Source organism: Tachypleus tridentatus, chromosome 7, assembly GCF_004210375.1.
Source record: "Tachypleus tridentatus isolate NWPU-2018 chromosome 7, ASM421037v1, whole genome shotgun sequence".
Taxonomy (NCBI): domain Eukaryota; kingdom Metazoa; phylum Arthropoda; class Merostomata; order Xiphosura; family Limulidae; genus Tachypleus; species Tachypleus tridentatus.
Window position 1 is genome coordinate 8,091,220 of NC_134831.1, and position 24,408 is coordinate 8,115,627.

The following is a 24,408-nucleotide window of genomic DNA, read 5'->3' on the forward strand; positions in this document are numbered from 1 at the left end:
AGAGTCAATGTAAAATCTTCGTGAAACAAACACCATCTGAAGAAAGAAAGAGTGAATATATAAACTTCATTAACAGCCACCATCTTAAAATTTCAAAAAGTTGATATAAAAACTTTCTGAAGAAGCCGCCATCTGAAGAAATTAATGTCAATATAAAAACTTCGTGAAACAGTGATCTACTAAAAAAAATTCAAAATAAAAATTTCGTGAAAGATCCACCATCTAATAAAGAAAGAAGCAATATAAAAACTTTTTTAAAACAGCAACCATCTGAAAAAATAAAGAAAAAAATTTCGTGAAACAGATACCGTGTGAAGAAAACACAAAATCAATACAAAAATTTCGTTAAGCATCCACCATCTCAAAAAACAGAGTCAATATAAAAATTTTGTGAAAGAGACACCATCCGAAGAAAGAATAAGTCAATATAAAACTTCGTAAAAAAGACACCACCTAAAGAAAACAAAAGTCAATGTAAAACTTCGTGAAAGAAACACCATCCGAAGAAAACATAGTCAATGTAAAACTTCGTCAAACAAAGACCATAAGAAAAAAGAAAGAGTCAAAATAAAAACTTTGTGAAACAGCAACCATATGAAGAAAAAAAGAGTCAATATAAATCTTCGTGAAACAGCCACCATCTGAAGAAATAAAGTGTAAATATAAAAAATTCGTGAAACAGCCGAAATTTCTAAAAAACAAAGTGTCAATATAAAAATTTTGTGAAGTAGCCACCATCTTATAAATACAAAGTCAATATAAATATTTACTGAAGCAGCCAAAATCTAAAGAAAACAGAGTCAATATAAAAATTTCCTGAAGTAGCCACCATCTGAAGAATGAAAAAGTCAACATAAAACTTCTTGAAACAGCGATCTACTAAAAAAACAGCTTCAAAATAAAAATTTCGTGAAAGAGCCACCATCTAATGAAGACAGAGTCAATATAAAAACTTCGTGAAAGATCCACTATCTAAAAAAAATAGAGTCAATATAAAAATTTCGAGAAAAGCACATCCTCTGAAGAAAGAAGAAGTTAATATAAAACTTTCGTGAAAGAGACACCATCCGAATAAAGAAAGAGTCAATAAAAAAATTTTATAAAACAGCAACCTTCTGAAAAAAGAAAGAAACAATATAAAAATTTCGTGAAACAGACACCGTCTGAAGAAAACTAAGAATCAATACAAAAATTAAGTGTAGCAGCCACCATCTGAAGAATACAGAGGCAGCATAAAAATTTCGTGAAGCAGCCACTATCTCAAAAAAACAGTCAATGTAAAAACTTCGTGAAAAAGACACCATCCGAAAAATTAGAGAGCCAATATAAATACTTCGTGAAAGAGACACCATCCAAAGAAAGAAAAAGTCAATATAAAAACTTCGTAAAAAAGACACCACCTAAAGAAAACAAAAAGTCAATGTAAAAACTTCGTGAAAGAAACACCATCCGAAGAAAACATAGTCAATGTAAAAACTTCGTCAAACAAAGGCCATAAGAAAAAAGAAAGAGTCAAAATAAAAACTTCGTGAAACAGCCACCATCTGAAGAAATAAAGTGTAAATATAAAAACTTCGTGAAACAGCCGAAATTTCTAAAAAACAAAGTGTCAATATAAAAATTTTGTGAAGTAGCCACCATCTTATAAATACAAAGTCAATATAAATATTTACTGAAGCAGCCAAAATCTAAAGAAAACAGAGTCAATATAAAAATTTCGTGAAGTAGCCACCATCTGAAGAATACAAAGACAATATAAAAATTTCGTGAAAGAGCCACCTTCTGAAAATAGAAAGAGTCAATATAAAACTTTCGTGAAACAGACATCATCCGTAGAAAGAAGGAGTCAATATAAAACTTTTTTGAAACAGACAACATCCGAAGAAAAAAAGAGTCAATATAAAAACTTCTTGTAACAGCCACCATCTGAAGAAAAAAAAGAATAAATTTAAAAACTTCGTTAAACAGACACCGTCTGTAGAAAGAAAAAGTCAATATATAAACTTCCTCAAACAGCCTCCATCTGAAGAATTCAAAAAGTTGATATAAAAACATTCTGAAGAAGCCATCATCTGAAGAAAACAAAGAGTGAATACAAAAACTTCGTGAAGCAACCACCATCTACAGAAAAACGAGTCTGTATAAATCTTCGTGAAACAGCCACCATCTGAAGAAAAAAAGTGTCAATATAAAATATTGGTGAAACAGCAACAATTTCAAGAAAACAAAGAATCAATATAAATATTTCGTGAAGAAGCCACCGTCTGAAGAATACAGAGTCAATATAAAAACTTTATGAAACAGCCACCATCTGAAAAAAAAAAAGAATCAATTTATAAACTTCGTGAAACAGACACCATCTGTAGGAAAACAAAGAGTCAATGTAAAATCCTCGTGAAACAAACACCATCTCAAGAAAGAAAGAGTGAATATATAAACTTCATCAACAGCCATCATCTAATGAAAGAGTCAATAGAAATCTTCGTGAAAAAGCCACCAGCTGAAGAAAGAAAGTGTCAATATGAAACCTTCGTGGGACAGCCACCATAAGAAGAAAATAAAAATTCAATATAAAAACTTCGTGAAGGAGCCACCATCTGAAGAAAGAAAAAGTCAATAAAATTAATTATCTAAAAGCAGACACCGACTGAAAAAAATAAAGATTCAATATAAAAACTTCGTGTAACAGCCACCACCTGAAAAAAGAAAGAATCAATTTAAAAACTCCGTAAAACAGACACCATCCGAATAAAGAAAGAGTCAAAGTAGAAACTTTTTGAAACAGCTACCATCTGAAAAAAGAAAGAAACAATATAAAATCTTCGTGAAGCAGACACCATTTTTAAAAAACAGAGTCAACATAACTACCTCGTTAAAAAGATACCATCTAAAGAAATCAAAGAGTCAATATAAAAACATCCTGGAACTAAAAATATCTGAAAAAAGAAAGAGTGAATGTAAAAACGTCGTGAAACAGAAACCATCCGAAGAAAGAAAGAGTCAATTTAAAAACTTCGTAAAACAGCCACCATCTGAAGAAAGAAAGAGCCAATATAAATCTTCGTGATAACGCCACCATCTGAAGAAAACAGATTCAATATAAAAACATAGTGAAAGACCCACCGTCTGAAGAAAATAAAGAGTAAATGTAAAAACGTAGTGAAACAGACACAACCCGAAAAAACAAAGAGTCAGTATAAAAACTTCCTGGAACTGACACCATCTGAAAAAAAGTAAGAGTGAATGTAAAAACTTCGTGAAGGAAACACCATCCGTAGAAAACAAAGAGTCAATATAAAAACTTCGTGAAACAGCCACTATCCAACGAAAATGTCGAGATAAATCCTCCTGATAAAGCCACCATCTGAAGAAAGAAAGTGTCAATATAGAAATTTGCGAAGCAGCCACGAATTGAAGAAAATAAAGAGTCAAAATAAAAACTTCGTGAAACAGCCACCTTCTAAAAAAACAGATTCAACATACAAATTGCGTGAAACGACTACCATCCGAGAAAAACAGATTCAACATAAAAATTGCGTGAAACGACTACCATCCGAGAAAAACAGAGTCAGTACAAAAACATAGCGAAAGACCCACCGTCTAAAGAAAATATAGAATAAATGTAAAAACGTCGTGAACAGAAACCATCCAAAAAAAGAAACAATATAAAAATTTCGTGAAACAACCAGCATTTTAAAAAAATAAAGAGTCAATATAAAAACTTCGTCAAACAGCCACCGTCTAAAGAAAAATCAATATAAAAATTTTGTGAACAAAACAAAGAGTCAATATAAAAACTTCGTAAAACACCACCATCTGAAAAAAGTCAATATAAAAACTTCTTGAAACAGACACCGTCTGAAGTAAATAAAGAGTCAATATGAAAAATTCGTGAAAGAGCAACAATCTAAAAAAACAGATTCAATATAGAAATTTCGTGAAGCAGCCATCATCTGAAGAAAACAGAGTCAACATAAAACCTTCTTGAAACAGCCACCGTCTGAATAAATTAAAGAGTCAATATAAAAACTTCGTGAAAGAGCAACAATCTGAAAAAACAGATTCAATATAGAAATTTCGTGAAGCAGCCATCATCTGAAGAAAACAGATTCATTATAAAACCTTCGTCAAACAGCCACCGTCTGAAGAAATTAAAGAGTCAATGTAAAACTTCGTGAAACAGACACCATCAGAAGTAAGAAGGAGTCAATATAAAGACTTTGTGAAACAGACACCTATTTGAAAAAATCAGTGTATTTCGTGAAGGAGCCATCATCTAAAAAAACAGTGTCAATATAAAAATTTCGTTAAGCAGCCACCATCTGCAGGAAACAGAGTCAATATAAATACTTTGTTAAAAAGATACCATCTGAAGAAATCAAAGAATCAATGTAAAAACGTCGTGAAACAGACACAACCCGAAGAAACAAAGAGTCAATATAAAAACTTCCTGGAACAGACACCATCTGAAAAAAAGAAAAAGTCAATGTAAAAACTTCTTGAAAGAAACACCATCCGAGTAAAACAGACACAATATAAAAATTTCGTGAAGTAGCCACCACCTGAAGAAAAAAAAGTCAATATAAAAACTTCGTGAAACAGCCACCATCTAAAAAAAAAAGTCAATATAAATCTTCGTAAAAAAGCCACCATCTGAAGAAACAAAGAGTCAAAAAAAACTTCGTTAAACAGACACCGTCTGAAGAAAGAAAGAATTAATATAAAAATGTCGTGAAACAGATACCGTCTGTAGAAAACAAAATGTCAATTTCAAATCTTCGTGAAACAAACACCAACCGAAGAAAAAAAAGATTCGATATAAATACTTCGTAAAAACAGCCACCATCTGAAGAAAGAAAGAGTCAATATAAGAACTTCGTCAAACAGCCACCATCTAAAGAATTCAAAAAGTCGATATAAAAACTTTCTGAAGAGCCATCATCTAAAGAAAACAATGTCAATATAACAAAGAGTCAATATAAAACTTCGTGTAACAGTCACGATCTGGAAAAAAGAGTCAATGTAAAATCTTCGTGAAACAGACACCATCTGAAGAAAGAAAGAGTCAATATATAAATTTCCTGAAACAGACACCGTCTGAAGAAAATAAAGAGTCAATATCAAAAATTTATGAAACAAACACAATGTGAAGAAATCAAAGAGTCAATATTAAACTTCGTGTAACAGTCACGATCTGGAAAAAAGAGTCAATGTGAAATCTTCGTGAAACAAACACCATCCGAAGAAAACAAAGATTCAATATAAATACTTCGTGAAACAGCCACCGTCTGAAGAAACGAAGATACAATATGAGAATATCGTGAAACAGACACCATCTGAAGAAAACATCCATATGTGAATAAAGAAAGAGTCAATGTAAAAACTTCATGAAACAGACAGCGAAGAAAGAGAGAGTCAATATAAATAGTTCTTCTAACAGCCACAATCTGAAGAATTCATAAAGTCGATATAAAAACTTTTTGTAGCAGCCACCATCTGAAGAAAACAAAGATTCAATATAAATACTTCGTGAAACAGCCACCATCTCAAAAAAGAAAGTTTCAATATAAAAACTTCGTGAAACAGACAAGTCTGAAGAAAGAAAGAAACAATATAAAAATTTCGTGAAACAGACACCGTATGAAGAAATCAGAGTAAATATAAAAACTTCGTGAAGCAGCCACCATTTGACGAAAACAAAGTCAATATAGATACCATCTGAAGAAAACAGTCAATATAAAAACTTCGTGAAAAAGCCACCACCCGAAGAAAGAAAAAGTCAATATAAAAGTTCGTTAAACAGACACCGTCTGAAGAAAATAAAGAGTCAATACAAAAACTTCGAGATACAGACACCATCCGAAGAAAGAGAAAATCAATATAAAAACGTTGTGAAACAGCCACCATCTGAAAAAAAATTAATTTAGAAACTTCGTGAAACAGACACCGTCTGTAAAAAACAAAGAATCAATGTAAAATCTTCGTGACCGTCCGAAGGAAACAAAGATTCGATATAAATACTTCGTGAAACAGCCATTATCTGAAGAAAGAAAGAAACAATATAAAAATTTCGTGAAACAGACACCGTATGAAGAAAACAAAGAGTCAATGTAAAAACTTCATGAAACAGACACCATAAAAAACAATAAGTCAATATAAAAACTCCGTGAAACAGCCACCATGCGAAGAAAAAAAGAGTCAATATAAATCTCCGTGAAACAGCCAGCATCTGAAGAAAGAAAGTTTCAATGTAAAAATTTCGTGAAACAGCAACCATTTGAAGAAAACAAAGATTCGATATAAATTCTTCGTGAACTAGCCACCATCTGTAGAAAGGAAGAGTCAAAATAAATACTTCGTGAAACACACACCGTCTGAAGAAAACAGAGTTAATATAAAAACTTCGTGAAACAAATACGATCCGAAGAAAAAAATAGTCAATATAAAAACTTCGTGTAACAGCTACTATTTGAAGAAAGAAAAAGTCAATATAAAACTTTCGTTAAACAGATACTATCCGAAGAAAGAAAAATTCAAAAAAAAATTCGTGAAACAGACAGTATCCGAAGAAAGTAAGAGTCAATATAAAAAAATTATGAAACAATCACAATATGAAGGAAAAAAAGTGTCAATATAAAAACTTCGTGTAACAGTCACCATCTGAAAAAAAAAGTGAATTTAAAAACTTCGTGAGACACACACCGTCTGTAGAAAAAAATAGAGTTGATGCAAAATCTTCGTGAAACAGCCACCATCTGAAGAATAAAGAGTCAATATTAAAACTTCGTGAAACAGACACCATATGAAAAAATTAAACACTCAATACGAAAACTTCGTAAAGCAGCTACCATCTGGAAAAAGAAAGAGTCAATATAAAAACTTCGTTAAAGGCCACCATCTGAAAGAACAGAGTCAATATAAAAACTTCGTAAAAGAGTCACAGTCTGAAGAAAATAAAGAGTCAATTTAAAAACTTCGTGAAACAAATACGATCTGAAGAAAAAATAGTCAATATAAAAACTTCGTCAAACAGCCACTGTCTGAAGAAAGAAAAAGTCAATATAAAACTTTCGTGAAACAGACACCATCCGAAGAAAGAAAAAGTAAAAAAAAAAATTCGTGAAACAGACAGCATCCGAAGAAAGTAAGAGTCCATATAAAAAATTTATGAAACAATCACAATATAAAGAAAACAAAGAGTTAATATAAAAACTTCGTGAAACAAATACGATCCGAAGAAAAAAATAGTCAATATAAAAACTTCGTGTAACAGCCACTATTTGAAGAAAGAAAAAGTCAATATAAAACTTTCGTTAAACAGATACCATCCGAAGAAAGAAAAATTCGAAAAAAAATTCGTGAAACAGACAGTATCTGAATAAAGTAAGAGTCAATATAAAAAAATTATGAAACAATCACAATATGAAGAAAAAAAGGAGTCAATATAAAAACTTCGTGAGACAGCCATCATATGAAGAAAATAAAAACTCAATACAAAAACTTCGTGACGCAGCCACCATCTGAAGAGAGAAAGAGTCAATATAAAAACTTCGTCAAACAGCCACTATCTGAAGAATTCAAAAACTCGATATAAAACCTTTCTGAAGGAGCCACCATGTGAAGAAAGAAAAAGTCAATAAAAAAATTTCGTGAAAGAGCCACCATCTGAAGAAAATAAAGAGTCAATGTAAAAACTTCGTGAAACAGATACCGTCTGAAGAAAACAAAGAATCAATATTAAAACTTCGTGAAGCAGTCACCATCTGAAGAAAAAAAGTCAATATAAAAACTTCGTAAAACAGCCACCGTCTGAAGAAAAACAAGTCAATATAAGAACTTCGTAAAAGAGCCACCATCTGAAGACAAACAAGTCAATATAAGAACTTCGTGAGAGAGCCACCATCTGAAGAAAAGACAGAAACTTCTAAGCTATCGTAAGGAGTTTCTGCAGTCGACATTTCCAATCTGTTTTGTAGAAGAGGCCTTCGTAGATGGGATCATTGAGGAATAGACATAGGACAAGGGGAATGAAACATTTGCATATTATTGTGCGATTCGAGTCTCAGTGAATTGGTATCTTTAATATATGGTGAATATTGATCTGCAAAATAAAATGAAACACCGTACTTTGAATTGGGAAACACTCGCATCTCTAAAACTTTTCATACGAAGAAAGTAACGTTAAGTATTGATATTACGGTATCGTAGGATATTGGTTTATGAATACTTAACTACTGCTGCATTAGTCTTTTAAAATAAGTAGAGGTTTATGCTACGTTGAGTAGAAGTGATGAGAAGTTGTGGGAAGTATGAGGAATTGCTATCTATTTATACCCAAATTCTATATCATATTACCAGCAAACGCTCTTCGAATACTCTTTGTGTTTCATTCAGGTTGACTTTAATTCTTTATTCGGAGTAAACAGGAAGGAAATAAGGTGTTTGTGCTACATAAAGAGAACCAAACTATGAGAAGAAATAAGTAAGAATATTTTGTAAGTCGACTGAAACTAGCACTCACACAGCACTTTAAGTATTTTTGTGGTTTTGGTGTTTCCAACTGAATTGCTTGCTTCACAGGTAATGTTGTTCATGTTAAACTCTCGGCTAACTCGGTTTAGGAGGAGATGAGTTGTATGATCACCAGCGATTATTTCATTGTTCCTGAAACAAATAGTGAGATTATTAATTGATTGTTGCGATTAAATAAGGAAACAAAGAAGATCCATTAAAAGAGATGGTATTTATACGCGGTAAAATGTAGTTCACCACTAATTTACATAACAATAGTTATGAAAATGTGATATCGTTAATAGCACGGGGAGTAAGATTTTTCACAGTGCATAACACCAATTCAAGTACATGAAACTTCCAAGCTACATACATTTATCTAATTTCTCGTGAAGTACTTAAAAGTTTTGTAATAAACTTTTATGAAAGTTGAGTGAAATACTAAACCACAGATTTAGCATAGCTTTGAATATCATAAAATACTCTATAACATTTCAAGGAAATGACCAAGTTTAAGTTATGAAGTATTGAAGATATCTGTAACTAAGTAATGAACGTTTGACAGCCAACAATATCAGATACTAATTTTTTTTTCCATTTCATACTTTAACCATATATTATACTCATCTTTACCACTCGTAACTTACATCGAGTTATTCTCTACTTCACAAGTCAACTTACCTGTCCTGTCTGGAGGTTTAGCCTCAGCTTCACAAGTTAGCTTACCTGTACCACTTGTAAGTTACATCTGCAGGGTTAGCCTCAACTTCACAAGTCAACTGGACATCATCGTTTTCTACAATAATTTCACTGAATACCGTAAGCTTTATTTCCGGAGCATCTAAGATTTATAGAAACAATTGATACAATAATAAGAAAACGTCAATATGGGATAGAAAAATGAATAGTGGTTTATGTACTAATTGGTCGCGTCTGAGATTCCTAAGCTTGGTAGTGTATTTGCTAATTAGCCATGTCTGAGACTCTTAGTTTTATTGGTTTATTTATTAACTGTTCACGTTTGAGACTCCTAGGTTTAGCGGTTTATGTGTAATTGTCCAAATTTAAGACTCCTAATTTTAGCGGTTTATGTGCTGATTGGTCACGTTTGACACTTCTAGGTTTAACAGCTTCTGTACTAACTGGTCTCATTTGAGACTTTTAGGTTTAGCGATTTATGCGCTAGTTGATCATGTCTGAGATTTCTAAGTTTCACGTACAGTCATCCCTAATATTGAAGTCCTGACTAGAAGAAATGCAAAGAGGAGTACTCTTACAGCAAGTCACATTTATAACCCGCTTATAATTGAAAATGCACATCGTATTCAGTTGCATCAACAATACCCTTTGACCCGCAGCCTATCCATTAGGCCACATAGTCGACAGAAGGCACAGCTATCTTCGTGTTGATATATTTGTATTATTAAAGACGTCTGACATTTTCATATCTTCAGAATTTTTAAACGAGAAGTTCTCGTTGTGGAATCTTTAATATGTATTAACTTCCATACCATCTTTATAACATATTCACTTCATATTTAGGAGATTTGTGAATTTAACAAATCCTTCCACTCAACTAGTAATTAGATCATTTATCAACAAAATCTTCGTTTCGACTATTATGATCTGCAAGTTCCTTGGGCAATAAATTATAACTTTCTTCTTCTGTATTATATGTTTGTTTGTTTTTGAATTTCGCGCAAAGCTATTCGAGGGCTATCTGCGCTAGCCGTCCCTAATTTAGCAGTGTAAGACTAGAGGAAAGGCAGCTAGTCATCACCACCCACCAACTCTTGGGCTACTCTTTTACCAACGAATAGTAAGATTGATTGTAACATTATAACGCCCCCACGGCTGAAAGGGGGAGTATGTTTGGTGCGACCGGGATTCGAACCCGTGACCATCGGATTACGAGTCGAACGCCTTGACCCACCTGTCCATACCGGGCTCTTCTTCTGTACTCAGTGTGCTTTGTGGATTAAATTTAATGAATTATGACTTCTAAAGTTTACTACTAATAAAGTCGTAACTTTTCTTTAAATACATATAAAATGTATAACGTTGTATAGATTATTGATTAAACCTAAAGTAGGATTAAGAAAGAACTGAGATTTATTTAACTTAGGTTATATGAAACCTACCGTAGTAATAACAAAGATATATCGTTTCTAATTAATTGTAATTTTAATAAAGTAATTTATCTTTAAGATTGTGGTAAACGCGAGAGTGGTGAAACAGGTATTTTAAAGTTAAGGATTAATACACATAAATTTCATGTTAAATGTCACGAAAAAAGCCTACTATATGCCAGCAGTTTGTTTGTTTGTTTTAATTTCGAGCAAAGCTGCACAAAAGCTATCTTCGCTAATCTCACAGCACATCACCAACTCTTGAGCTACTCTTTTACCAACTAATAGTGGGATTGACAGTCACATTATAACGCTCCCAGGGCTGGAAGTGCAAGCACGTTTGGTATGAATGGGTTTAAAACTCGCGATCCTAACCATTTCGCCATGCTGGGCCAAATGCCAGAATACATTTTCACGAATATATTTAGAGAAAATTTAAAACTCTTAAAAGAACTGTTTTATCACATTTTTACTCTTTCACATTATTTTTCGTAAACTGTTATACATTTTTGTTTCGAGCCGCTTTAAATTGATAATAGTAAGAAGGCAGAAGTAATTAGTTGTGTTGAAATCGTGAAAACTATAACTACAAATTAAAGTAAAAAAATAAAAAGTAAATAAGAGCAAGAAATTATAGAACAAGTAAGTTAATTGTGTATAATAATAAGAGAAAGTATATTACAGTAAGAGTGTAGTTTGAAAATTAAAGTATATTCACTAATTGCATCTAATTTTGAGTGTTTAAATGAACTTAATGTTAACGTGTTATATGATTGTACATTTGGAAAATACATAATTAAATTTAGATTTTTTATGTTTAGTTTAAAATGGTATTTGTATGTTTTTGTTATAAACTTTAAAAAACTTATGTCCCAAAGGGAATTTGAAGTAATTAAACCGGTTGAAGACATTAATAAGGGAAAGAAAATAAAGACTGTCCTGGTATTCAAGTGTTTTGTTATATATATAAAGACTGTCCTGGTATTCAAGTGTTTTGTTATATATATAAAGACTGTCCTGGTATTCAAGTGTTTTGTTATATATATAAAGACTGTCCTGGTATTCAATTGTTTTGTTATATATATAATTTTGCATAGCTTACTTTAGTAAATAAATGTTTTTATTTACGTAATAACTCATAAAAAGTATAAACTTGTAAGATCAAATAGAAGAACAAAGTTTTCACAGAATATCCAAATCTCAGATGAAAATATAATTATATTTAATTTCATAGAGAAAAAATAAAAAAAAATATAAAAAAACGTAATTAAAAATAATAAATACACAATTTTAAACAAACATCCGGTATCAGGGTTCAAATTCTAGGGTGTAGCATGGAGAATTTTGTTTGTTTTTTAATTTCGCGCAAAGCTACACAAAGGCTAACTGCGTTAGCCGTCCCTAATTTAGCAGTGTATGACTACAGGAAAGCCATTACCACTCATCGCCAACTCTTGGGCTACTCTTTTACCAACGAATAGTGAGATTAGCCGTTACATTATATCTCTTCTACGGCTGAAAGAGCTAGCATGTTTGATGTTTCTCGGGGATTCGAACCTGTGACCCTCGAATTGCAAATGGAGCGCCTTAATCACCTGCCCAGATGTAGATTTACTATATTAATGCCTTAATATTTCATATTTATCAAGAAGCATCAAACCGTGGCTGGAACGCTAACACTAGGGACAGTTTTTGTCTTCCATATTGATGTCTTATATTCTGATTATCTTTCTTACTATTGTTGTTCCCCGAAGTTACAACGCTATAACCAAGGGTTCGATTCTCCTCGGTGGTCACAACCTGATGTAGCGTAGCTAAAGAAACACATACACACACTTATTATTGTTTTCAATTTATTTATCTATTTTTTACATTTTTTATGAGCTACCATCTTCCCACTTTTGGCTGTAGAGAGCAAAACGCGATAAATATGTAGAATATAACACATCTGCTTCTTTTCGATTTTTTTTAAAGTATGTGAAGCTCGGAAAGTAGAGGTTAATGTAGGTAGACGATGTAACCCTAAACACAGTTTGGGTCTTACTTCTTTTAGTATCTCAAAACAAAACAATAATAACATAAACAAAACAACAGAAAGCAGTTCCTAATGATCCACGTTACGATTTGTGACCTGGTTCTGCATGTTTATTTTTATATGAATCCCAACTGAAGGATTGTAGTTAATTCAAGTGTCATATAATCCTACTAATTTAATTTTGCATCTTGAACATAATGTTTAATAATAAAAACAGCAACAACAAAAAAGTAGAAAATAATATGAAATATAAATATTGATTAAACATTTACTGTATCATGCAATAACAAAAAAACATGTAAAGTAGAATGCTTCAAGTACGAAACTAAATGTAGGAAACAGAAGTCATAAACCTTTGCTATATCAGGATCGTGCAGTAACAACAAATATGCAAAGCAGAAATCTTCAAATACGAAAATAATTGTAAGAAAATGAGAACAAAATATATAAATCAGTGGGTTGGTGATTAGCTTATAACCCAAAAATTCAGGTTCGATCTGTGCGATGGACACACTTTGTATCTAATAACAAACAAAACGAACAATAAGGCACGACGAGCGTGACACCTTTCCTTAGGCCCGGCATGGCCAAGCGTGTTAAGGCGTTCGACTCGTCATATGAGGGTCGCGGGTTCGCATCCCCGTCACGCCAAACATGCTCGGCCTTTCAGCCGTGGGGGCGTTATAATGTGACGGTCAATCCCCCTATTTGTTGATAAAAGAGTGGCCCAAAAGTTGGCGGTGGGTGGTGAGGACTAGCTACCTTCCCTCTAGTCTTATACTGCTTAATTAGGGACGGGTAGCACAGATAGCCCTCGAGTAGCTTTGTGCGAAATTCAAAAACAAACAAACACATTTCCTTAAATAGATGGTACGAAAAGGTTGAAGGTTAATAGTTTAGTTATTATTTTCTTTATGTAAATAATCATGAACTAGCAAGATATTTCAGTTTAATGTTCGTATATTTTTCTAAATGTATGTTAAAGATCTGGTCAGGAATTACTCTAGCGGTTTTATTGTTTTTCGGAGTTCATACAAGTTAGCTTTTCCACTACTCGTTTTCATATCTTACCGTGTGGTAAAACAAGTGTAAACAAACACTTGTTTCTTCTAAATGAAATAGCTCTTCTCGCGTTCAGATAACGTGAACCTGACAATCAAGTCACGGTGTCACATATCGTGCAATATTTACTGACGTGATAGCAGTATTAGGTGTCACATAACAAAGGAAATGAAGCTCATTGTATTAAATCGTTACATTATTCTAGCTCACGCAATAAAACTGATAGAGTAAATTATGCAGTTTGAAGAACTCGATTAGTTCTTAGACACACACCTAACGTCAACCGTTAACGGAAAGGTGTTATCACTACATTAAGCCAGCATTACTTTAGAAGCTTTAATAACAGAAAAACGCACCCATTTGATCGTGCTAGGTGTCTTTGAACTACGTTCTGTAGAGATATATAATCAGTATTGAAATGGGACTAATAGAAAATATTGGATTCGTTTCCTAACTCCCGAGCATGTAATAGGGATACAAGTAAAAACCGTAAGTTATGTTAGCTAATGTTTTAAGTCAATAACACGCCAATAAATACGTATTTACTTCCGAATAAATATCACATTTACCTGATATATCTGTGTATGATATGTTGCAACGTGTATAGCACCACCAACTGTCAAAGTAGAGACCGACATAGCTTTATTTTGGATAACTTTTGGGTCGGAAGTACCTGAAAAGATTTAGAGCACAACTCATCAATTTAGTTGATATTCGGATAATTCATTTAAGGGCCGAGCATAGCGGGCTTGGACCTGAATTAGGCGATTCATGTCTTGTTGCCGTGAAAATTCATGTCTTACTTTTATAAGAGTGATGATTAAATTCTATTTGTTAGTTGGTGAAATAAGTAGCTTAAAAGTGGGTATTGGGGTTATAAGTTCAAAATTAAGGTTGGGTAAATGTAGATAATCATAGTGTAGCTTTGCTCAGATATTCTTAAAAAAAAAACAAAAAAAAACAAGTAATTGACTCAGAAATACCCGAATGACCAGTGTTCCACTCACATTTTACTTCTATGCGTATAGTAGTAAGGGCTGGCTGTTTCAGGGCAGGGTTTTCAGATCGACAGGTGAAATTTTTCAAGTGGTGTTTTTGTGTTGGCGTAAATTCCCACGTGAGGATGGCATTAGCTCGTTTCCCGTCGTTCAAATCACGAGTTTCATACTCGGTGTTCGTTGTCACTACGTCACCATCTCCGTCAAGCCAGGAAAGCTGCTCCGAAAAAAAAATAAACACTTTAAAGTGTTTGTTACTGTATCTGAAACCACCGTTGTGAAGAAATATTACCGCAGGTGGTTTCTAATTTAATATGAAGGTTTAACTTTCAAATCGATATTTATATTTATAACCATATACACATATAGACAACCATTGATTAATCCACTCAATTAATTGTTAGTATAATGTAGTCAGCACCGTACTCTGTATCATCTGATAAGTTCTTAGCACCGTGATGTTATGGGTCCAAAGTGTGACTGAGGTTTAGCCAGGAACTTTCCGTACAATTGTTGGCAATGCGAAAAATTCACCGAGAAATCGGAATATTGTTCTCTCAGCCTACGTCACCCGCTAGTAAAGCGGTATTTAAAAATCAGCGGTTTGAATCCCTTCGGTGAACTCAGCAAATAGCCCAATGTGACTTTGCTATAAGAAACACACACACACGCTCTTAGCCTACAGATAATCGGGGTATGCAAAATTAAACAAAAAAAATTGTTTGTGGTAATTTGTTTTTGTTGTAATAATTGTTTTTAGCTTCTTGATGTTATAATTTGTTATGCTATTTAAACACCATATTAAGAGGTAGTTAACGAAGGTGCTGTTAGGATATACTATGTATAGCTTATAACCTTTTTGGCCACATATATAATGTGTCACAGTAACGAAACTATGAGGGTAAATTCTATTTTTTTTATTTTTCTAATACTTTCCGTGTGTCACTAATCTAGAGATAAGCGTGTGTTATGACATCAGTTATATTACAATTTTACTTTCATGTGTCACGTAAAAGTAAATCTAAAAGTGTCTGTCATTGCTGATGTGTGTGTTTCTGAGGGGGGAAGTCATATCTCTGGAACACATTATATCATTCTTCTACGCTCTAGACTATGATCTAGTTTTCATTATTTGTTTTATATATGTAAGGATTAAATGATTAGCACAATGAAGAAACATCCACGCCATCTGTTGAAAACAACTACTGCTGCTAATAACGCGTGAAAATAAGAAGAGAAAATACTGATTAAGGAGGCGTAGAACTATCAAAGAAACACGAAGTAGGTTCGAGGGTTTTTTTAAAATATTGTGTAAAAGTAGAGCTTATAAACTCGTGTTCTGTTTACTTTTAGATTCTTGTGGTCGACTTTTCACCTTATTTGATAGACATATGGTCAGCAAAACACAGCCGCTTATGAGAATTTAGTATTGAATATAAAAACGAGATAAACGCAGCAATGTTTATCCGATCAATCTATAGCAATCTGTCATTTCGATCGTCCAACAGTCAGTGCCAAGTCGACTGGTAAATGGAACAACATGGACATCGCCATCTGATTTTGGCACCTTCAAATGGTGCTTAACTCTTCAAATAACTTCTGTAAGCTCTAGATGTCTGCCCTCAATCATCTGAAAACAGATATTTTTTGTCTTGAAACGTGTCTAAACTATCAGGGTATCTGCTTACATACATCGAGAACTTTCTATAAATAATTAGGCCCGGCATGGCTAGGTGGGTTGAGGCTTTCGACTCATAATTTGAGAGTCGCGAGTTCAAATCCTCGTCGAACCAGACATGCTCGCCTTTTCAGCCGTAGGGGCATCATTATGTGAAGGTCAATCCCACTACTCGTTGGTAAAAGAGTAGTCCAAGAGTTGGCGATGGGTGGTGATGACTAGCTGCCTTCCCTCTAGTCTCACACTACTAAGTCATGGATGGCTAGCGCAGATAGCTCTTGAGTAGCTTTGCGTGAAATTCAGAAAAAAATAAAGTATAAACAATTCTCCATAGAGCAGGCGTGTTGTGATTGGTCTAGGAAGAGTTTTTGTTTTATTTAATTTCGCGCAAAGCTACACGAAATCTGTCTGTCCTAGCCGTCCCTAATTTAGCAGTGTAAGACCAGAGGAAAGGCAGCTAATCATCACCAATCACCGCCATCTTTGGGCTACTCTTTTACCGACAAATTGTGGGGTTGACTGTAACATTATAACGCACCCACGGCTGAAAGGGTGAGCACATTTGGTGTGACGGAGATTCGAACCGGTGACATCTAGGAAGAGACTGTTAACTTCAGAATTGCCATGACTGCCATCACTGCGATTTATCTTGATGCATCAGTTAGGCGTATGGTTAATCAATCAAAAAATACCTCAAAACTGTCCTACATTATTGATGGTTGTGGTACAAAAGAAGGCGGAGAATGTTACACAAGAAGATGTCACATGTCTAACTAGTTATTCTCATATAATCTGCGAAAAAGTTTTATCTGTTTTTATGTGCATTAATACTAAACTAATATTAGGTTGTCCAGAAATAAATGCCGGAATCCTCAAGATGACGTTTAAAAGCTGAATATTGAGTAACTTATTGTTGGTTGGTTGGGTTAATCCAACGTTTGCTGCTTACATGATGCCTTAATTGTCTGCTGTTTCAACTCTACTCAGAGTAAGTTTCACAACCCCCAACACAGCATGTACAAGAAGGTCTTTCGTCTAAGTTTCCACTACGACTTCAAACTTAGACGAAAAGCTACCGAAACTACATGGAACATCAACCAGGAATTCGGCCATGGATCTGTTACTGAACGTACAGTTCAGCGTTGGCTCCAAAGATTTCGACATGAAGATCACAAAGGTCGTGGAAGGAAGCCATGTTTATATGAAAACACATTAAGGGAAGCAGTTGAGATAGATCCTCGCATAACAGAACGTGAGCTTGTAGAAAGCTAGGCACAAGCAAATCAAGCATTGCCAACCACCTGAGTGCGATTGGAAAGACGAAAAAGTTGGATAAGTGGGTTCCACAAGAGCTGACTGAAGATCAACAAAATCGGCATTATAAGACCTGTCAAGGTTGATGCTCTAAATATTGAACGAATTGGTAATCGAGTTCTGCATCATCCACCTTATTCCCCAGGCCTCTCCCCTACAGATTTTCATTTCTTCAAGCACTTTGACAAATTTTTGAACAATAAACGTTTACAAAACCAGACATCTGCAGAAGAAGCTTTCAGGGAGTTCATTGACCATAGAAACTCTGATTTCTACAGCAGGAGCATAAGCACGTTGGCAAAAGTGTGTTGAAGCAAATGGTGCTTACTTTGCTTAAAGCATGTTTTACAACACTGGTTTATACTTTTCCAAACTTCGCAGTTCAAAAACAACACTTATTTCTGGACAACCTAATACTTTTATTAATTATTATGACATGAACGCCTTTTCCAGGTTGACGAATTATGATTATAATGAATTATACTTTCCGTAAAACATTAGTATTAAATCTATTATATTTTTAACCCCGCATTATTTATCTAGTCCCTAGGTATTTTTGATAATCAGAAGAGTATATATTAACAATAATACTCTAACCACCCTATGTTTATTACATCCTTTGGCGACTACGCGTTTCGCTCAAACTACAGCTCATTAAGACAACTAGGATCCAGAAGACGTTGTTTTGAACGAAATACCAGTTATATAATTCATAACTGTAAATGGTAAGCATTCCAAAACTCATGTTGTGACATTAAATAAAACTTTTTATTAAACTTTAAAAACTAGCTTGATTTTCCTTTCTTCGAAATAAATTTTATAAAACTTTTCTGTTATTAAAGCTTGAACGAAGGAACTACAGATTTCCAAACTGGCGTTGATAAAAGAGACGTTGAAAAGGTCAAGATGATTTTTTCTCCAGAAATAAAAAACTCTTTGAATTTTTATAAGAAATATTAAAGACGTGGTAATACTAAAAAACAACTTTAATACGGACAGTTCGTAAGTTCATTGAATCCCAACATTAGCATTAGTTCATAATATTAGAAGTAGAAAAAAAAATAAACACCAGCAATGAGTGTGTTTATGCATTCAATCGAAAAAATTCAAAAATATGGAACGTCCTTATTAAAAATATTTCTTAGTTATACTGTGTTTTAATATTTGTTATAAAACTTCATTTTCTACATAAAGAATCTGTTAGAATTTTGGTTTAAAAAATCAACAGGGAACTTAGTGTGTTCGATTTAAGAATGATACCAAAATTAGGAATTGAAGCTCCTGGCATTAAGGGCTCTACCAAAAACCAAAGGTTTTGGGTTTGAAAACAATACTGGGTAATGGGGATTCTGGACTTAACAACAACACTTGGCACTGTGAATTATGGGTTTGAGACTAATACTTGGTACTGGGAATGCTCGGTTGGGAACAATATTTGGTACTGCAGATTCTGGATTGAGAACAATATTTGGTACTGGAGATTCTGGGGTTGAGAAGAATAATTGGTACTGGGAATTCTGGGATTGAGAAAAATATTTGGTACTGGGGATTCTGGGGTTGAGAACAATATTTGGTACTGGGGATTTTTGAGTTGAGAACAATATTTGGTACTGGAGATTCTGGGTTTGAGAACAAAATGTGGTACTGTGGATTCTAGGGTTGTGAAGAACACTGGGTATTGGAGATTCTGAGGTTAAGAACAATATTTGGTACTAGGAATTCCTGGTTTGAGAATAATATTTGGTATTAGGATTCTAGGGTTAAGAACAAGGCATGGCAAATATATAACATTAGAGTACTAAACTATTGTAATGTAGATAAACCTCGTTGTGACTGATTTCAATTGTTTAAGTGGCATCGTTCTGTCATGTTTAAATAGTTAGTTTTACGTCTGTTTAAGTATCGGGCTGTCACGTTTGAATAACTAGTTTTACATCTGTTTAAGTATCGTGCTGTCATATTTTGAATACCTATATACATGTCTATCTTGGGCTTAACTGTATATTTATTTTTGAATCTGGCCTTAAGTGACGTTTTTTTGTCACAGGTATGCTTTTAGAGATTTTGATTTCTTTAGTGTATAGAAGTAGAGAAACACAATATCCCATGTTTTCTTTAGCACTACGAGATATTTTTGTGACAGGTGTAAATTCGTATATTACGTTTTTACACAAGTAAACTCATGTTCGTTAATAGAAACCGCCTACGAACTTGAAACGCCATGAGGTATGTCAGTGCTTTGTCGATTATTGATAAAGTAAGAAATTGTTGTGCAGTCCTATACGCATCCCGTCATGCATCATGATTGTATTTCCAAGGTGTTTGAAAAGTTTACACGAGACCCAGTTGGTCAATTTTGCGACTCTTATTAAAAAAACACAAATGAGCGTTAAGTTCATTCCGGTACTCTTGGTAAGTGGTTACATGTTGACTACAGCATATTAACAACATGATGACATGATTTACCATGATTTTCTTCCTTGGTGCAATTTTATTTTTATTTTATCTATTTTTCCAACTACCCTACTGTTTAAGTGACGTTTTCTTTTGCGAACGTCCAAAGAATATATAATTATTAACGCAGAAAGTTTAGAAACGTGGTACTTTACCTCTGCTGGGGGTTTACCGGCGTAGGCTTCACAGGTAAGCTGCACAGATTTCCCAGCTGTGGTTAAAAGAAAAGGACCTTGCAAAATTTTTGGTGGCTCTGGTGGTACTGAAAATACATAGATTCATGTTAACATACTTTTTGTAACAAACAAATATGGTGGTGCTGCTTGATCATTTTAACGTATTTAAATTCATGTATAAATTTATTTTACAGAAAGACATAGCAAATTAAAATATAAGGTTAAGCAATATAAGCACATAAAAATATTCAGATTAATTCTTGTATGAGGTATGTAGGATATTACACGTTGGATATTGCGTTTAGGGTATTTCAAGGTTAAAGTTGTGGCATATTATTATACACACTGTTTTGACCGTTTGTTTTAATTCTCAAGCTGTATATAGTTCACTTCAAACTGTAACCCCAGCTAATGAGGTAAAAAATATAGGTCTATGTTTCATGTTTTAGTTATAATACAGTACAGATTCATGTTTCAGTTGTAATACAGCACAGATTTATGTTCTATGTTTCAGCTATAATAAGGTACAGATCCATGTTTTAGTTATAATACGACACAGATACATGTTCCACGTTTTAGTTAGAATACAATACAGTTATAATATAATACAATAATAGTTTGTAACTGGATGTTCTTTAATAGTTTGTGATTGGGTGTTCTCTACTACCAGAAATACGATCAGTTACAAAATGAAGACGTTTAAATAACCCTCTCACTGACATTGAAGACATTCAAATAACGATTCCCTTTGTTATAAAAGGGAATAAACATTATTAAGCATAAAAATTATAAACCAATAAGAAAAAAGAAACGTGATAGAAGAAAACAAAATATATTATGAGAAACAAAGTAATTTATTTTTTATCTAGAGTTGATGACTGAGAAACTGAAAGAAGTTAACTTAATGTAGGTAACAAGAACCAATGAAGAACAGGAAGGGAGTTTACACATTTTGTTAAGCTTGAGCGAGAATTCTAAAACCAGCGAATATAATCTGCAGATAATCGTCTGTTGTTTCGAACTGATTCGGAAGAAGGTAAACACCCAATCAAGGCAAACCTTGAAAAATATTCTCTGATCATATAGGTGGATTAGACTGTTACTCTTATAGAGCACGATAACTCCATAGTATTGAGCAAAGAATTTCGACATAAATTCGTGGATTCACAACCAGAGTACAGACCTCTACCAGGAAAGAAACAAACTAGTTTAATTTATAGATGTAAAATTGTGTTTTAGTGTTTGATTTTAAATACAAAAATATGCTTACTTTATTTGGAAGTTCTGCTGATTACCTAATTACTGAGAAAATGTATTTGTGGAAAGCTGAACAGCTGTACTTCAAGATCAGAAAAGTAATTCCTTTCTGCTTGAAAACTCGCAGAAATTAATCCTTATTAAAGTTATATAATATAAAAGTTTAACAGAATAAAGCCAGCGACATGTTAAGGAAATTACCGACATTTGTATAAACTGGTTATATATTTAAGAAACTGATGACAGTAACAAAGCAGATAATTTTCTGAAAATATTTTGTTTGCTGAAAGTTGAGGTCTCAAATTGTTATAAGGCAGTTTCTGTCAAAGTCTAATGAAACAATTTTGAAACAAAAATAGAGGAGAAGTTATTTTCAGTGAGAAAAATAAACGAATTCGTTTTCTATTAGAAGCCAGTACAACATAGTAGTGTCTATTTAAAACATTTGAAAAGGACTGAAATAATGTTCTCACAGTTTTGTAGAATTTCAATTAATCTCGTAAACGACTTATTTTGATATAGAATTAAACGGTAGAAACCTTTTATTGATCAGCTCAAATATTCTACTCGGTGTTATCTGAAAGTAGTTGATGGTTGAAAAATATATGAACCAATAATATAAATTTTAACCGTTTGAAAACCAAGTCAAATTCTTCGTATATTCTAAGAATAGTAGAACATAATCCCATTAAAATATAATCTATTTCCGGATAATAAGCCCCTGAGGAATTATCAGAAAATAATAGTTTAGTCAAAACCCTAAAACATAAAGCATCTTTAAATATAGACAAGTTGTTTAACTTGTTTGTACATTGCGTAGCAAAACTATTCATTATCTACTGTCACTTTCCATATCAGACTTCTTTTAACGAAAATTAGTTTACTGTCATATTGCAGAAAGCTTTATCTCCTGGTGTTGGTAGTAGAGATTTATTAGTTATCAAGTGTTAACTGTAGTTTTTGGTCTAAGTATCTGTGTTACGAAATTGTATTTTAATAAAGGGTTTTATGTTTAAAGAAATTACAGTTCTACCTTTGCCTAAAAATATCGGTTTCTCAATATTTTTTACATCAGAGGTGTATTATTGACTATACGTATTTCTACTTTTTTCAAGAATCTTGTATACTTTATTAGTACATTAAATTACATAAAAATGTATACTCTTGTGACTATAATGTTGTATTTATGAAACTTGTGGTAAAATTTAAACTTATTTTAACTCTTAAATTGCACGTGGAAGTATAGACCCCTGCAGTTTTTATAAACAATTTTTTTATAAATTATTTCTTCACAGAATTTCTTTAGGTTTCAAAACTTTCTAGCTATAGAGTTGCTTATGAAATATTGTTAGCACAAAAAAGCTAAAAATACTACAAATATTACAGCTAATTCTATTATCACCTATTATGTATTTTACATATTGAGCTGTTTTAGTCAGTTCCTTATACTGTGTGTTGTAACAGGCAAGAATACAAAATATAAGAACATTGTATTATTTATTTATGGATCCAACAGCAATGAACAGTATACAAACATAAATATACTGAATATGATGTCATGTACGGATCTAACAAATAGTGAACGATATACAAACAAGCTGGCAATTTTTAATAAAAATAAACTTTAATCACATCATAGGTACATATTAAGTTTTAATTTTTAAATTTTGAAAAAAACCTGAGATATTTGATTTTTTAACATATAGTTAAAAACTACATTAAACTATGATTAAACTATGCTATTATTATGCTTCATGTAGTTAGGAACGTGAGACTTATTACATGTTATTTTAACTAATGTTAATTTATATATATTAAGTCAACTTTAAAATCCAGTATAATCAGCTTAAATAAAATCCAATGCGGATGCATGTATTCTACAAATGTGACATTTTTTATAGGTAAAACAAATTCAGAAATATTTAAACTTGCTTGAAAAATTCAAACTGATTCCAGGACTAAATAAACCACATCTTAGTCCTGTAGTAGTAACCACATACTTTTTAAACCGAGTTTAACTTCTCGAAACTGGATTCAATTAAAATGCTGTGTAACCATTACTTAGCATCATGAGCAGCATAGCTAAAAATATACACAGACAGAAGACTACCAGTCACCACTCCAGTATACGATAAATAGTGAAAAGGTAGAATGTATAAATTTTTCCTAACGATAGACGTAAACAGTAATGCATCAATTTAACAAACATAAGCTTATGTAATTACAAACTAAATTGAAGCTCGCTAGTATTTCAAATAGTACTACATAGATGTGAAAATTATTATTACACTATGTAACACAAATTTTGTTTCTGGACAGTATGTGTTATTTCTTAACTGCTTATGTTGTAAAAGTACAGAAAATGGCCATTATTCCCTTCAAATTTTGCTTTTGTGACCTGGATAATGAAATTTAGAAATTAACCTATTTTCTATGTAAAAACGGGCAAATTTTCACATTTTCATTTACATAAGGTCTGAATAAAACAACATATGAATCAAGATTTACATGTATTTATACTAAAGTTATACAAATATATTTAGAAGTGAGTAGTTTTCGAGATTTGCGACTGTAATGTAAATCACTTTCACGTATCAGCCCCAAATATAGTCTCCCATCATGTTTTCGTTATACGCTCCCAGGTCACACAAGCAAAGTTTGAAGATAAAAACAGGTTTTTTCCATTTACTTAGGCATAAGCAATTGGGAAATAACACTTTCTGCCCAGGAACAAGAACAAGTAAACATGTTGTTACACAGTGTTATTTAGTACAATGTAAATTTCAATTATTAT

At 32.9% G+C, this 24,408-nt stretch overlaps 1 protein-coding gene across 1 annotated transcript in view; it reads right to left on the minus strand.

The window, feature by feature from the left end:
* The window catches only part of LOC143255060 (irregular chiasm C-roughest protein-like), a 126,255-nt gene that overhangs the window by 33,258 nt on the left and 68,589 nt on the right, over positions 1-24,408 (minus strand). The window contains exons 5-8 of the mRNA XM_076510108.1: positions 20,337-20,443; positions 14,745-14,952; positions 9,238-9,352; positions 8,522-8,664 (exon numbers count right to left, since the gene is read on the minus strand). Of these exons, the coding sequence (XP_076366223.1) occupies positions 8,522-8,664; positions 9,238-9,352; positions 14,745-14,952; positions 20,337-20,443 (573 nt within the window). The remainder of the gene's footprint in view (positions 1-8,521; positions 8,665-9,237; positions 9,353-14,744; positions 14,953-20,336; positions 20,444-24,408) is intronic.